This window comes from Felis catus, chromosome B2 (genome assembly GCF_018350175.1).
Source record: "Felis catus isolate Fca126 chromosome B2, F.catus_Fca126_mat1.0, whole genome shotgun sequence".
Classification (NCBI taxonomy): domain Eukaryota; kingdom Metazoa; phylum Chordata; class Mammalia; order Carnivora; family Felidae; genus Felis; species Felis catus.
The window spans coordinates 5,533,616-5,548,042 of record NC_058372.1 but is presented as its reverse complement, the minus strand read 5'-3'; the positions used below and the strand labels follow the sequence as shown (position 1 = coordinate 5,548,042).

The 14,427-nt window shown below is 44.8% G+C and overlaps 1 protein-coding gene across 4 annotated transcripts in view; it reads right to left on the bottom strand.

The window, feature by feature from the left end:
* Positions 1–1,503: 1,503 nt before the first annotated feature.
* Positions 1,504–14,427, bottom strand: part of DCDC2 (doublecortin domain containing 2) — a 165,929-nt gene continuing 153,005 nt past the window's right edge. For 3 of the 4 annotated variants that reach the window (XM_045057058.1, XM_023253620.2, XM_045057059.1), the window contains 2 exons: positions 7,325–7,627; positions 1,504–3,119 (listed from right to left, as the gene is read on the bottom strand). In XM_045057058.1, coding sequence (XP_044912993.1) covers positions 3,015–3,119; positions 7,325–7,627 — 408 coding nt within the window. In that variant the 3' untranslated portion in view covers positions 1,504–3,014. Of the gene's footprint in view, positions 3,120–7,324; positions 7,628–14,427 lie in introns of those variants that run through there. The other variant, XM_045057060.1, reaches the window with a different exon arrangement.

The window sequence follows — 14,427 nt, the reverse complement described above, 5'->3', positions numbered from 1 at the left end:
TCTTCTTCAAGTGTTTGTATACTTTATTCTTCATGTAAGACAACATTGTGTTTCATTGAGATACCTCTTAAAAACTTCCTGAATTCTGTACATTGATTTTATATCCTGCAACTTGGCTGAATTCATGTATCATTTCTAGCAGACTTTTGGTGGAGTCTATCGGATTTTCCATGTATAATATCCTGTCATCTGCAAAAAGCGAAAGCTTAACTTCATCTTTGCCAATTTTGATGCCTTTGATTTCCTTTTGTTGTCTGATTGCTGATGCTAGAACTTCCAGCACTATGTTAAACAACAGCGGTGAGAGTGGACATCCCTGTCGTGTTCCTGATCTCAGGGAAAAAGCTCTCACTTTTTCCCCATTGAGGATGATGTTAGCTGTGGGCTTTTCATAAATGGCTTTTATGATGTTTAAGTGTGTTCCTTCTATCCCGACTTTCTCGAGGGTTTTTATTAAGAAAGGTTGCTGAATTTTGTCAAATGCTTTTTCTGCATCGATTGACAGGATCATATAGATGCTGGAGAGGATGTGGAGAAACGGGAACCCTCTTGCACTGTTGGTGGGAATGCAAACTGGTGCAGCCACTCTGGAAAACAGTGTGGAGGTTCCTCAGAAAATTAAAAATAGACCTACCCTATGACCCAGCAATAGCACTGCTAGGAATTTACCCAAGGGATACAGGAGTACTGATGCATAGGGGCACTTGTACCCCAATGTTTCTAGCAGCACTCTCAACAATAGCCAAATTATGGAAAGAGCCTAAATGTCCATCAACTGATGAATGGAGAAAGAAATTGTGGTTTATATACACAATGGAGTACTACGTGGCAATGAGAAAGAATGAAATATGGCCCTTTGTAGCAACGTGGATGGAACTGGAGAGAGTGATGCTAAGTGAAATAAGCCATACAGAGAAAGACAGATATCATAGCCTTTCACTCTTATGTGGATCCTGAGAAACTTAACAGGAACCCATGGGGGAGGGGAAGGAAAAAAAAAAAGAGGTTAGAGTGGGAGAGAGCCAAAGCATAAGAGACTCTTAAAAACTGAGAACAAACTGAGGGTTGACGGGGGGTGGGAGGGAGGGGAGGGTGGGTGATGGGTATTGAGGAGGGCATCTTTTGGGATGAGCACTGAGTGTTGTATGGAAACCAATTTGACAATAAATTTCCTATATTGAAAAAAAAAACTTCCTGAAAACCTAAGCTTTATAGTATAATGAAGAAAAGAACATGAGAAAGGAAAAAAAGATATTTCTATTAAAGAAGGAAAAGAGAAACAGAAAGAAAAGTGAAAGAATCACCTTGATAACCAGTTATAATTTCTTGTATTCAATACCTGACTTCTATAAACTATTTAAAATCATTAACCCCAGGCCCAGGAGTAGCATGGGAATTTAACATTAAAAAACAGGCTAGTCTATTTCCCTAACAATGCAAGACTGTTGCTTGTAGTATATCACGCTTTGTATCATCCCACTTGAAAAAAAATAAGCCTACTAGTAAAAAGTGCAATCTACATTTTATACCAGAAATACAGAACCCCCATTTACAATTCATCTTCTCAGATTAATATGCCCTTATATCACTCTCTCTTTCCAATACTGTTACATTACAGTCTCTGCTTATGCTTCCTACTTGTAGAAAATATTAAAATAGCTTCTAGGAAAAATACATTCATTTTCTGTAGTATTCTGAAGTGCTTGATACAACTACTTTTATTCTAAATGATTGGTTAGGAAATCTGGAGAGGAAGAAAATCTTTTAAACCTAAGATTAATAATGAATCCTATGAAAGCACTAGAAGTTTACATTTCAAATATATAACATCTACATAACTAATGAAAATAGTCTTTCACGTGAGCAAAATATATTATTTTTATATTTAAGGAAGATCTGTGATCTCCTAAAAATTAAGAAAACTAATACAATTGTCTTTCTCCCCATATACACCCAGCAAGGTCATTGCAAGTTGATTTAATTAGTCCACAAAATTCTAATAAGGAACTGGTTTCATGATGACAATTTAAACATTTTTCAACAATTTCTATCACATGTCTTCTAATTATATAGGGAGGAAGCTGCTTGAAAGTCTAAATATAACTGGCCATTAAAATAGACACTTGCTAATACCCCTTGGGGCAAAAATATGACAAAGCTAATCCTAATAGAAATAATTAAAAATAGAAATCCTAATCCAAAAAGCAAGTCAGATCAAGCAGTGACAAACTCCCCATATAGCCTCCTCCTTTTTTCCTGTTATGCTTTCTTGGGCGTTTTTTGTTTGGCTTTGTGGGGTTTTTTTGTTTGTTTGTTTTTTGGCTTTTTTTTTGTTGTTGTTAAAAAAACTATTTGGAGAGAATTCAATCTTTAGCCAATACTGAGTCTTCTAACATAATCAGAATTTTTAAACCATCCAACCAAGCTTGGTGACATAACTGGGTTATAGCCTTTTTAATTCATGTGAGATGGGATCAGGGACAAGGAGGAAGAAGGAAGGAATGTCAACAAGTCACTGAAACATTTCGATCTACTGCCTAAAACTACACTAAAATTGGTGGTTATTAAAGAGTTTATTGCTTTAAAAAAATAGTACAGGTTTTCCTATTATCATTTCTTTAAAATTCTATGCCTTCCTAGATAAGTGCTTTAGAATAAGCTCCCATCTAATAACCTCACTTCTAAATTTATGGAAAAGTATACAAGAAGTGTGGTCCTACTCTTTTTCATTGCTTACAAAGACAAGTGGCCAATTGTCATCCAGTGCAAATGCCCCTCTATCCCTCTTAATTTTTCTAAATGACTTTTAAAAACACATCCCATGAAAAGAAGCCACTGTCCTTTAGTAGCTACTCAAAATCATCTAATCTTTCCATTAAGCCTCTAATCTTAAAATTCAGTAGGTAGCAGTCAACCATGTTGTCACATTATGTTCCGCAATAACTATATACTTATCATTCAAGTATCAGAACCCTTCATTTTTTCTGATAATGCACTCTCTTTTTAGAAATGATCTATGCTACGACGGCATAGTCCTTGTTTTGTTCATTGTTCTCATTTTCTTGTGGACTGGTGATTTTTACTTCTGGTCTTGGTGGTCTTTGAGGGTCTAAGTCAGCCTGGAAGAAAAGAGATCAAAACAAAGATATTTATCAGCTCTTTAGTTACAAACGTCATAAAGTTCACAAGGAAAAAGAAAATTACTCAGGGGGCGCCTGGGTGGCTCAGTCGGTTGAGCATCCGACTTCAGCTCAGGTCATGGTCTTGCAGTTTGTGAGTTTGAGCCCCGCATTGGGCTCTGTGCTAACAAACAGCTCAGAACCTGGAGCCTGCTTCAGATTCTGTAACTCTCTCTCTCTCTCCCCCCAACCTTGCTCATGCTCTGCCTCTCTCTGTCTCTCAAAAATAAATAAATGTTAAAAAAAATTTTTTAAAAAGAAAAAAATTACTCAGTATTTCATGCAATCATATAAACATTCAACAAAAAATAGTCCTCAGGTTCCTTTTGTTTTTCAGTTGGTCAGTACCCAGTGGACACATCCCTCTCAATACCTTACTTGCACAAAAGCCCTTCCCGATGTGCTTTAAAAGCACAGACTCATTTCTTGTGCTGCAGGCTTTATTTTTCTCAATTTTTTTTCTTGATTTCACTTTAAGTTCTTTTCAACAGCATGTTTATACTCTTCATTTTAACATTTTCGGAGAAAAGGGGAGGAGTCCAATTGCAATACTGCCCTTGTGGCACATTAACCCAGCCCCACCCCAGATGCTCTTCTGTTAGTTTCCTACTAGAGCTCACAAATTCCTCGTGAATATGGTACCACGTAAGACAAGAGCAGGAGAGGAAACCAAGTACAGGGTCGGTGTGTCTCCAACAGCAATGGCATCTGTGCCACTGGGACTTCTTTTATGGTATTAACAATACTGCCTCGTGTACAGTCTTTCTCCCACTAGACTGAAATCCGAGCGGATGAGATTAGAGTCCGTTGGTTTTCCAGCTCTGCTCTATGGACTCCTGGAGGCTCGACAGCCCCCACAGGGGCCACCAGTATGGGAGAGTAGGAAGAGCTCCAGGCCCCTTCCCCTACAGCCATGATACATGCTCTAAAAAAGAAAAAAAAAATTGCCGAGACCGTCTCTTATCTCACGTTACTATGTCATGAAGTGTCTCAAGTAGCACTCTGAATATAATACAAGCTCAATAAAAACGTCAGCTGGAGGGTGCCTGGGTGGCTCAGTCGGCTAAGCATCCAACTCTTGGTTTCAGCTCAGGTCATGGCCTCATGGTTCGTGGGTTCCAGCCCCACATGGGGCTCAGTGCTGGCAGCGTGTAGCCTGCTTGGGATTCTCTCTCTCTCTGTCTCTCTCTCTCTCTCTCTCTCTCTCTCTCTCTCTCTTCCCCCCCCGCCCCTCCCCCACTTGCGCTGTCTCTGTCTCTCTCAAAATAAATAAATAAACTTAAATAAATAAAAACATGTCAGCTGATTGTTGTGTATTTGACATGTGCTTCGCGATGTCTTCCTACAATCACAACACACAGTGCACCTAAGAACCCTTAGGTGGAACGAAATGTTACACAACAAACTGAATCTTTAGTCATCGCAGAAGTAAAGAATCCTTTTGAAAAAGTTAACTTTTAATATGTAATTTATAATTCATATACACCTTGTTATGCATATATTCGATATGCTTAAAACGTACCTGAACTAGCACTTTGGGGAGAAGGAAACAACACGTAACTGCCATTATAAGAGAGATGAGTCAAAAAGGATTAAATCTCTTTGTGGGGAATTGCTTTGCTTTGGCATTTGCATAGTTCTTAAAATCTCTAACTCATCACATATCAGGTACTTGTTCATTTGCAATTCCACAAATTTAGATTCACTGTCAATACATACCAGAACACCTGTACTTCAAATTATGGAAACTTGATCTTGACTGAGGCCCAGTTCTTATAAAAGGCCTATTTTTTTTAATGTTTACTTACTTATTTTGAGAGAGAGAGAGACAGAGACAGAGACAGAGACAGAGACAGAGGAGGGGCAGAGAGAGAGGGAGAGAGAGAATCCCAAGCAGGCTCCACACCGTCAGCATGGAGCCCAATGTGAGACTCAAACTCACAAACTGTGAGATCATGACCTGAGCTGAAATCCAAGAGTCAGGCATTTAGCCAACTGAGCCACCCAGGTGCCCTAAAAGGCCTATTTTTAAAAGTTAAATTTATAGAATGGAAGCACAGGTAATCCATTCATTTCTTTTTTTTTTAAATTTTTTTAAATGTTTATTTTTGAGATAGAGACAGTGTGAGTGGGGGAGGGACAGAGAGAGAGGGAGACACAGGATCCGAAGCAGGCTCCAGGCTCTGAGCCATCAGCACAGAGCCCGATGTAGGGCTCGAACCCACAAACCGTGAGATCATGACCTGAGCCAAAGTCGGACACTTAACTGACTGAGCCACCCAGGTGCCCCTATCCACTCATTTCTGTCAAATCTATGTAGGTTATAACATTGAATGGAAAGCTAGAGCCCTGGAAAAGTGCAGAGTTGGATCTTACTATCTAGGTCTCACACACGATTTACACTTTGATTTCACGCTACGAACTTTCAGCAAAGGCAACTACAACGAAGAGCTTCACGAAGCCTACTATTATAGCTGCCGTATAAACGAGGACACTGTTCTTTCTCTACATTATCATGCTTTCCATAGGATGCCCTCAGATAAACCATCCTGCTCCCCCTGGAGAACGCGTGCACGCGCATGTGTGTGTGTTCGTTCCTTGGGAAGTTCATTTCATTTCCTTACTGAGGGAAAGGAAATCATGTAATTGAATTCTTTGAATGTCAGCTACAAACAACTACAGGACACAAATTTTAGCTAAATTTTAGTAACTCTGTAGAACTGCGGATGGGGGGGTTTCTTCCTGACAACCACTGGGATTCTCTCATCTTGAGGAAAGATGAAACGGGGGACACACTGAATGTTTTCATTTAGATTAAGTTGACAATGTTTTTTGTAGACGCCAGACAACAGATTCCAGTTAACTCTGTCCTGGTTACTGAAACCTGACCTGCATTTTACCATGACTAAATTCTATCCCCCCCCAAGTGAAATAAAACAGATGAGTGAAAATACTAAATCATCAGGAAAAGCCCACTCATCATATGGGGCATCAGGAATAAAGAGAGGGGGTTATAGCTGGAGGGAGGCGGGCCCTGATAAGAAGGACAGACAGGAAGGAAGGGCACAAGAAGGTAGTGAGCCTGCTGTGGGGTTCATCCTTCCTCTTATATGAGGACATTGAACTTTAGCCTGTTTATTAGACTCTAATTTAATCATCCATCCTCTGGTAGAATGCCAGCACTTGAGACTATCCTCCTGCAGGGGCAGTGGGGTGAACACAGGCTGGGAAAGAAGGCCTTACCACATGTTTCCTTACCCTCTCTGTATAATAAATAGAACTATATATTATTAAGTGCCTGGTGCATGGAACACTTAATTCAATTAATCCGTTTAATGTGGAGTAAACAAGCTAAACTTTAACATCCCTGGAGAGCAAAGACGTCACCCATGACAGAGGTGATGTTCTTTCTTTCATGCCTAGGTTTTATAACTTTGATGTTCATTTCTGCCCTGTACCTTCCCCAGTCTTAACTTGTTTGCATTTGTTTATATGTGTTATATACATTCTCAGGAGCCTCTGCAAACTTTGGAGAATGAGATAACGGATGGGTGGATGGCTGGATGAGTGGATGAGTGACTGGATGGGTGGGTGGCTGGGTAGATGAGTGGCTGGCTGGGTGGATGGGTGGGTGGTTGGGTGGATGGGTGGGTGGTTGGATGGATAGGTGCGTGAGTGGATGGATGGATGGATGGATGGATGGATGGATGGATGGATGGATGGACAGGGGGATGGGTAGATGGATGGACAGATGGATGGATGGATGGCTGACTGGGTGGATGGATGAATGGGTTTGTGGATGGATGGATGGATGGATGGATGGATGGATGGATGGATGGATAGATGGATGGACGGACGGATGGCTGACTGGGTGGGTGGATGGATGGATGGATGGATGGATGGATGGATGGGTGGATGACAGAAGAGATGCACGGATTCTCTGGGGATGATTCATCTGGTGGATGACATATTTGTTAACTGACTGAAATAATACAGTCAAGTAAATGGTATTGGGTCATTCCCTGCTCAACAATAAGTGTTTCGATGCAAGTCTCAAGTGCTTGAATAATTCCCTAAGTGCGTGAGCAGGTGTACCAAACACACATTCACGCGTGAACACAAGTGAGCAAAAGCAATAGAAATACCTCATCCTGTCCACTGCCAGCTCCTTCAGACTTTACTTCTTCGTCCACTGTGTCCTGAAGCTCCGTGTTAACCTGATCCAGCTCCTCGCCATTTTCTTCATCGGTGCCTCCATTATTGCGAGTGGGACCCGCCTGCCCCTCGCCGGGATCGGGGACCTCCTCGACTTCCTCGGGGGCGTCTGCAGCCTCCCCACCTCCTCCCTCTTCAACTTGGCCATTCACTCCCGAAAAATCTTCTTTCTGCTCTGCTTCCTTGTTGGCTTTCTCTCCATCTTCTTCCTCACCTACTATTTCTGCTGGCCTCTGGTGGATCAGAACGAGTGACAGGTAAGAGAAGTGTGACAGAGATTTTCCGCTGCACATTATAATGCCGTAGTAATTATTCTGCTACCGTCAAGTGAAACATCCTTTACTTAACACACAGTGTGCTAACCCTTACTGAGTACCTACTGAATGTGACCCTTCCCAAGGACTTCCTCACTTACTCCTCATAACAATTATTATTCCCTTTTTACAGGTGAGGAAATGAAGGTATAAAGAGACCAAATGTGTAGCCCAAGATCCCGCTGTGTATCAGTGGTAGAGCCCGAACTGGAATGAAGCATGTAACTCCAGAACCAGTGCTCTGAAGGCCCGTGGCAGAGAGGAAGCCAGACTGCAGGGCCCTTGGCCGATATCTAGCAGAGCGTCTGGTCCAGAGTCTTTGTGGAGAAATCATCCTCCTCATGGCTACTGCCAGGTGTGTAGTTACATCTCCAAAGGCTAAAAGAGAGCAATGGTGGTGGCACCAGAACGGGAGCCCAGGCTTTCTAACACCAGCTGTGGACCACTTTCCGCACAACGCCTGGGCGCTGACGGCCTATCTCTAAATACAAAAACAGTCACACAGATCCAAGGTCAGAATGTATGTCCTTTCTATAAAAATCGTAAGTGCTCAAGAATGTATAAGCTCAAATGAAGCATTTTACTGTTATTTGGGTACATGTAAATCTGCTTCAAAAGACAGCAGGGGGCCAACGACCAGAGCTAAGACTCTGGAGAAAGACCCAGGTTCAAGCCCTGGCCAGGCACTTACCGTTACCTAACTTCTGTGAGCGCCAGAACCCCCACTGGTAAAATGCGAGTGTAATAAAACCTCCACGGGGAGTCAATGAGAGAAGTTACATGCAGTGCCTACCACATCCACCGCATCACATGCCAAGGAAACATTAGAGTCGCTTTGTTTGCATGATGCGTTCTGTCCTGGAACACTCCTATTTCTTCACTGTCTCCAATAAAATAAGCTTGTTGTTCGGTTTTGTTTTTAAGTATAGACAGGATTTGTTCCAAGTTAGGACCCTAGACCTGTCTCTTTCTGGCTGATACCGGACAGGTCGTGTAGTCCTTCAACAGCTATAATAATATGCAGGTTTGAGGGGCACCTGGGTGGTTCTGTCAGTTAAGCTCAGGTCATGATTTAGGCTCAGGTCGTGACCTCATGGTTCGTGAGATCAAGCCCTGCATTGGGCTCTGTGCTGACAGTGCAGAACCTGCTTGAGGATTCTCCCTGTCCCTCTCTCTCTCTCTCTCTCTCTCTCTGCCCCTCCCTGCCTCTCAAAATAAATAAATAAATAAATAAATAAATAAATAAATAAATAAATAAATAAATAAACTTTTAAAAAAATAAAATGAGGGTTTGAGTTGCTATCAACCCTGATTCTCTCCCCCCACCTTCCAGCTCTGGAAAACCATTCTCAAACCGCCCAAATGCTCGTTACAAGGTCTCGACGGTCTTCTTGCACAAGTTAACGTAACGCTCTCCATTTCTAAAGTAAAGAAGAGATACAGAACAGAGTGGGCTGAAAGTTCAGGGCAAAACTCCACACGCTGTTTTCAAGAGGAAAGAGTTGGAACTGTGAAGTCATAACAACCTGGTCAATCGAGTCTCCGAAAGATGCACTTCAAAAAAAATGAAGGAAAAAAATTAGTTGTTCTTAAGATATCCCCATAACCATGGTGTTCGTCATCACGCAGCTTAAATTACAGTACAGTGAGGCTGTGCCTCTCCTATTTCCATGCAGATGCTTAAAGTCAAACAGCGTGCGGCCCCACGATCCTTGAGCTGCTGTCTGGGGTGAGGCTCTCGGGAAGGCCAAGAGCTGGACAGAAAGGGAACAAAACATGGTGAATCTGCCAGTGGTGCTAAGAGGCACGACAGACACTTATGAAATGGAGACTAAAGGAAGGATGGTGAGAAAAATCTCCCATCTCTGCACAGGAACACACACAGCAAAGCCCCGGGCAAGCGATGAGCAGAGGGAGGGTCCGGTCAACGAGAGGGTGGGCTCTGTCAACACGAAAGCAGAAGAAGAGGAATGTCCCGGGCCAAAGGTGGCACGTCCGCGTCCCTGAAGAGCAAGGGCTTCATGGTGGCCTCCTCAGCAGGACACCAGGATGGAGAGGGGACTCTGGGCTAAAAGAACCAGAACAAGGGGCCAATTCAGAGAAGCACTGTGGGTGGCTTCCCCCTCATTCCCCCTCACACATCACAAGAGACCAAGAAAAGGCCAAGGGGTCTGGAGCACAGAGAGCAAGCTCCCTTCTTAGTGACTCTGAAGGACACGAGTGGTACACACCGTGCGACCCTACGAGACATCTGGAGGAGGGCTCTGTCACCATGACGCGCGTGAGAGGACCCGGAGCGCCCCCCTGGGCTGAGCAGTGCTCTAGACTCTGGGCATTCAGAGACAAATACGACAGACAAATACTCTGCAATCAAGGAGCTCAGAGCAGTGTGGGAACAGGTGGCATTAGCGCGTCAGGACAGGGACCTTTCACGCTAGGTGTGGCGGCCTCTGGTCGCTGTGACTGAAATCCCACGTGAACGCCGTTCACAGATGCGGTTCGTACATGGAGCACTGTCTCCCGTGAGTGCCAAAGGTCACGCTCTGGGCTTATCTGTTCATCCTTCCATGAAATCCTCGTAACAGCCCTGCGGGATCCACTGCTTATTCCCCGTTACACGCGGAAGGAGAACTAGGAACCACTCAACGCCTTTCGCATCTGCATCGCACAGGCGGGAGACAGGCAGGGCCAGGACTTGAACCCAAGGCAATAGCCTGCCCCAGAGTCCCGGTTTTCTTCCTTAGAGAAATAACTCGATAATCCGTTGTCTCACCTGGTCACTAAGGCAAGCACTCTCAAGTGCACTTTCAACGACCAGAGGGCAGGACGCTACAAGGCAAAACTGCTTTTAGTGTCTAAGTAATTACTGACCTGAAAGCACAAACATTTCTGGATTTCTGTTAAAGACTTTTGCTGTGATCTAGGGAGGGAACATGATAAAGACTTTTAGGCAGAGTCCTCAAAGCCATTACATAAACAAGAAGCCACAAACACAACCCGCATAGGCTGCCGGCAGAAACAGACTGCTTTTTCAATTATTTCTGAGAATTGGGTAATTGCATTTCACCCTCCTAGAAACTGTCAGTGTACCTGAACGTGCCCAATTCAGAGCAATGGTTTTGGTTTTAAAGGGAAGTGATACCGATTTTTTTTAATAAAAAAATATTTAATAATAGTAACAAAACAAAACTCAAAATTTACTGTGATCGTGTAGGAATCCGGACCTGTCCCTGGTCTCTGTGGGAATATATTCCAAGAGCTTGATAAAGTCTGTTGAGGTGACTGACTTCTGTGTAAATGGGAAAAGTCTGTTTTCCTCTCCTGAAATTGGGATTTATAACCTAAATGTTGCAAAACGAGTGGGAGTTGGCTTTCAGTTTTTAGTTCTGTGTTTCTCATCTTATCCTTTTTCTTCACTCCCAACTCCCAAACGCATTCACACTTTTCCTTCCCTTTGATACAAGCGGACGGGACAGACTCCCACCTCTCTACAAAGGAGGAGATGCCCAGCCCTGAACTGAGGCCCTGGTCTCCCCTCCCCACCATCAGCATCACCACTCACTCACACTAGTACGCTTCCGTCCCGTTATTTCTATTAGACTTCCCCAACATGGCTGTTTTACAGTCATCGCATGAAGCCGCAACCGGTTAGCTCAACCTTTCGAAATGCAAAAGATTAAGGCGCAATACCATACCAATTTGATCAATTTAAATAAGACAGCAGCATGAGTTAAAAGGTTTATAATCCTTTAAATATCCTGAGTGTAGAACACAATTTATTATTACTACAACACTACAATTCAGCACCCCCCCCCAAAAAAATCCGCCGTGACAGATCTGTAATGAATAAATGAAAAGCAGTGTGCTTTTTGGTGTAATCTCCTTTGAAGCAGGCATTAAATTATTAAAGATGTTTCCAGTGCACACATCAATCAAATCATCCCCAGAAGGAACACTGGGTTTCACACCCATACACACACACACACACACACACACACACACACACACAGACGCGTGCGCACACATAAAATCTATACCATGGTGAGGGCCTGCAGAGAAACAAAAGAACACCCCTTCCACAAGAGGGAGGGGGTTCGCAGTGAGAGCGGTCCTTCCAGGACAGGACAGCCAGGAAGAGAAAAGCAAGGTCAGCAAGATGCACCTTTCCTCCATCCTTTCGCTCCTCCTGCACAGAGACACTCTCTGGGACGACTCTGGTTCCCCACACACAACCCTGACCCGGCGTGCGGCCCTAGCCGTGGGCGCCCACAAAGGAGAGCTGACTCAGCAGAATGCGGTTCTTAGGAGGCCTTGGGATGTCATCTCACAGCTAGGGCGGCACTCCCCTGGGGGGCAGGCTGCTCTATGCACAGCCAGACACAGAAAGTCACATTGTAGGGCTTCATTTCCACAAAACGCTCAGGCCTGACTACAAAGACAGGAAGTGGATTCGTGCTTGCCCGGCTTGGGAAGAAGAGAAAATGGGGAGAGTGTTTAGCAGGCATGAGGTTCCCTTTTGGGGGGATAGGAGACGTCCTGGAACTAGACAGAGGGGACTGTGGCACAACTGCGAGTGTTCTGAAGGCCAAAGAGCTGTGTATCTAAGAACAGTTAACGCTGGGCACCTGGGCGGCTCAGTTGGTTAAGCGTCCGACTCGATTTCAGCTCAGGTCATGATTTCACCATTCATGAATTCGAGCCCTGAGTCAGGCTCTGCGCTGACAATATGGAGCCTGCTTGAGATTCTCCCTCTCTCTCTGCCCCTCCTGCCCCTCCTCTCAAAATAAACAAACTTAAAAAAACAATGGTTAATGGTTAATTTTATGTTATGAGAAACTTGCTTCACTTTTTAAGGAAACTATATGCCCCAACTCCTGACCACCAGGTAGAGCTATGTGGCCACCTCTGTGTGTCTGCTAAGATGTCCCCAGAATGTGCCACCTAAGGGACCAACCTCTGCTTTACTCTGTAACTGCACTCTGGGCAGACACCTCCCTGTCTCAGGTATAAAAATCTTCCCTTCACAGAACATTCGGGGATGCCTGGTAGGTCCTCATTGGCGGCGTTAAATGAATAACAAAGCTGAATGAAGAAACTAACAAACACATCTGAGACCAGCAGCTTACTTAGAATTAAAATATAGAAAGTACTAGAAAAATATCCCTACTCCCCCGACACCCAACAAAAAAAAGTCTTTGGAACTATTTAATTTCTTCAAACTCCCCAAGTTGCTCTCAGCCTCTGCCCACTTGGCTGGACCTGCCTGACTGTGGGCTACGCGGCCCCTGTCACGGCTAGCCAGACACCGGCATGAGGTCACTGAGCATGGCCGCCAGGTGTGTGGAGACCCTGTGCCACCCCCACCTCAAAGAGCCGGACAAAGACCCTGATAACGTCAACAACTCAGATACAGAGAGGTAGACACAGCAGCCAAAGCGAGGGGCTGGGGAGTGTGGGGAGGACGGAGCAGCGATCCCAAAGGAAGAAGTAAGACAAAGAAATAGCAATTCAACTTGAGAGACGGGGAGGAAGGAGGAAGGGAAACAGGAAGGGGAAAGGTCCTTTTCCCCCAGGTCCAATCCCAGGGTCCCTCCTGCAGAGAAGGAAGCGGAACTCCTGTGCGTGACCCCTCACCACTCCACCGGGCAGGAGCCAGTGCTCAGGTGATCCCCAGAGACCGTGTCCATGCCTGAGAAAGATCACAGGGGGTTCCTGCATGAGGTCTACGACTGCTGATGTTTTCTGCAATGCTGGCATCGCCCGGCAACGTGAAATACACACTGTGAGGGGTGAGGCAGCTGTGACTGCTGCTTCAGGCCAGCAAATTCACCTCACCTCGCCTGAGCCCCCTCTGGAATCCGAGGACGATCGCAGCGACCTCACAGGGCTGTGGTAAGGAGGAAACAGGATCATGCACGTAAAAGACCATTGCAAACTTAACAAGCTATCTGTATGTTTATTACTGTTATCCCTCCACTTTTCTGGCCATTGAATGCAGGGAGTTGGAAGGTTGTCCGATGAAACAGTAAAGTACAGGGTCTGCAACTAACAGAAGTGAGTTCGGGTGGGCCCCTGAGGACCGTCTCCCTTCTAAACCTCTGGGGAAGGAAAACAAACAAAACATCAGATCGAGACACTAAGCGACGGTCTTGCCCTTCTCGGTTAGTGCAGTTAAAAGGCAGGCTGATGTGTGCACGTCTGGTCCAGTGAGACTGTCTGGTGTCATTTCCACAAAAAAAGTGATCCCTGCTCTTAGTTACGGCTGGTTACTCTTTGCTTCAGAGTCCCCTGCCTGCCTTTCTCGCAACTAGTTTGCCACCCAGTAGCTCTGTTTCTCAACTGCCGGCCACTCTCTAAAGTCACGCAGACGTGCCCAGCAAGAGGTACCAAGACCCAAAGCTGACCTGCATGAATTAGTATGTACACGCGGGTCGCGTACTTCGCTGTGGGGTGGAGGGCAGGCCGGCAGGAGCCAGTTATGGGGACAAAAATGACAGACAGGCAGGCGGTAGCATCTCAGGCTTCCCAGAGCACTTTCACAAATAGGTTCTCACTGCACCTCCCAAGCAGCAGGCAGGCAGGGTGGGAAACTGAGCCTGAGAAAAAGTCAAGCATCTTGCCAAGGGTTACATGACCAGTGGGTGGTACCTTTCATTTGCACTGAAAAAAAAACAAAAAATGGACAAAGATTCCAGTTGAGGGACATGGCTCCCAGTAGT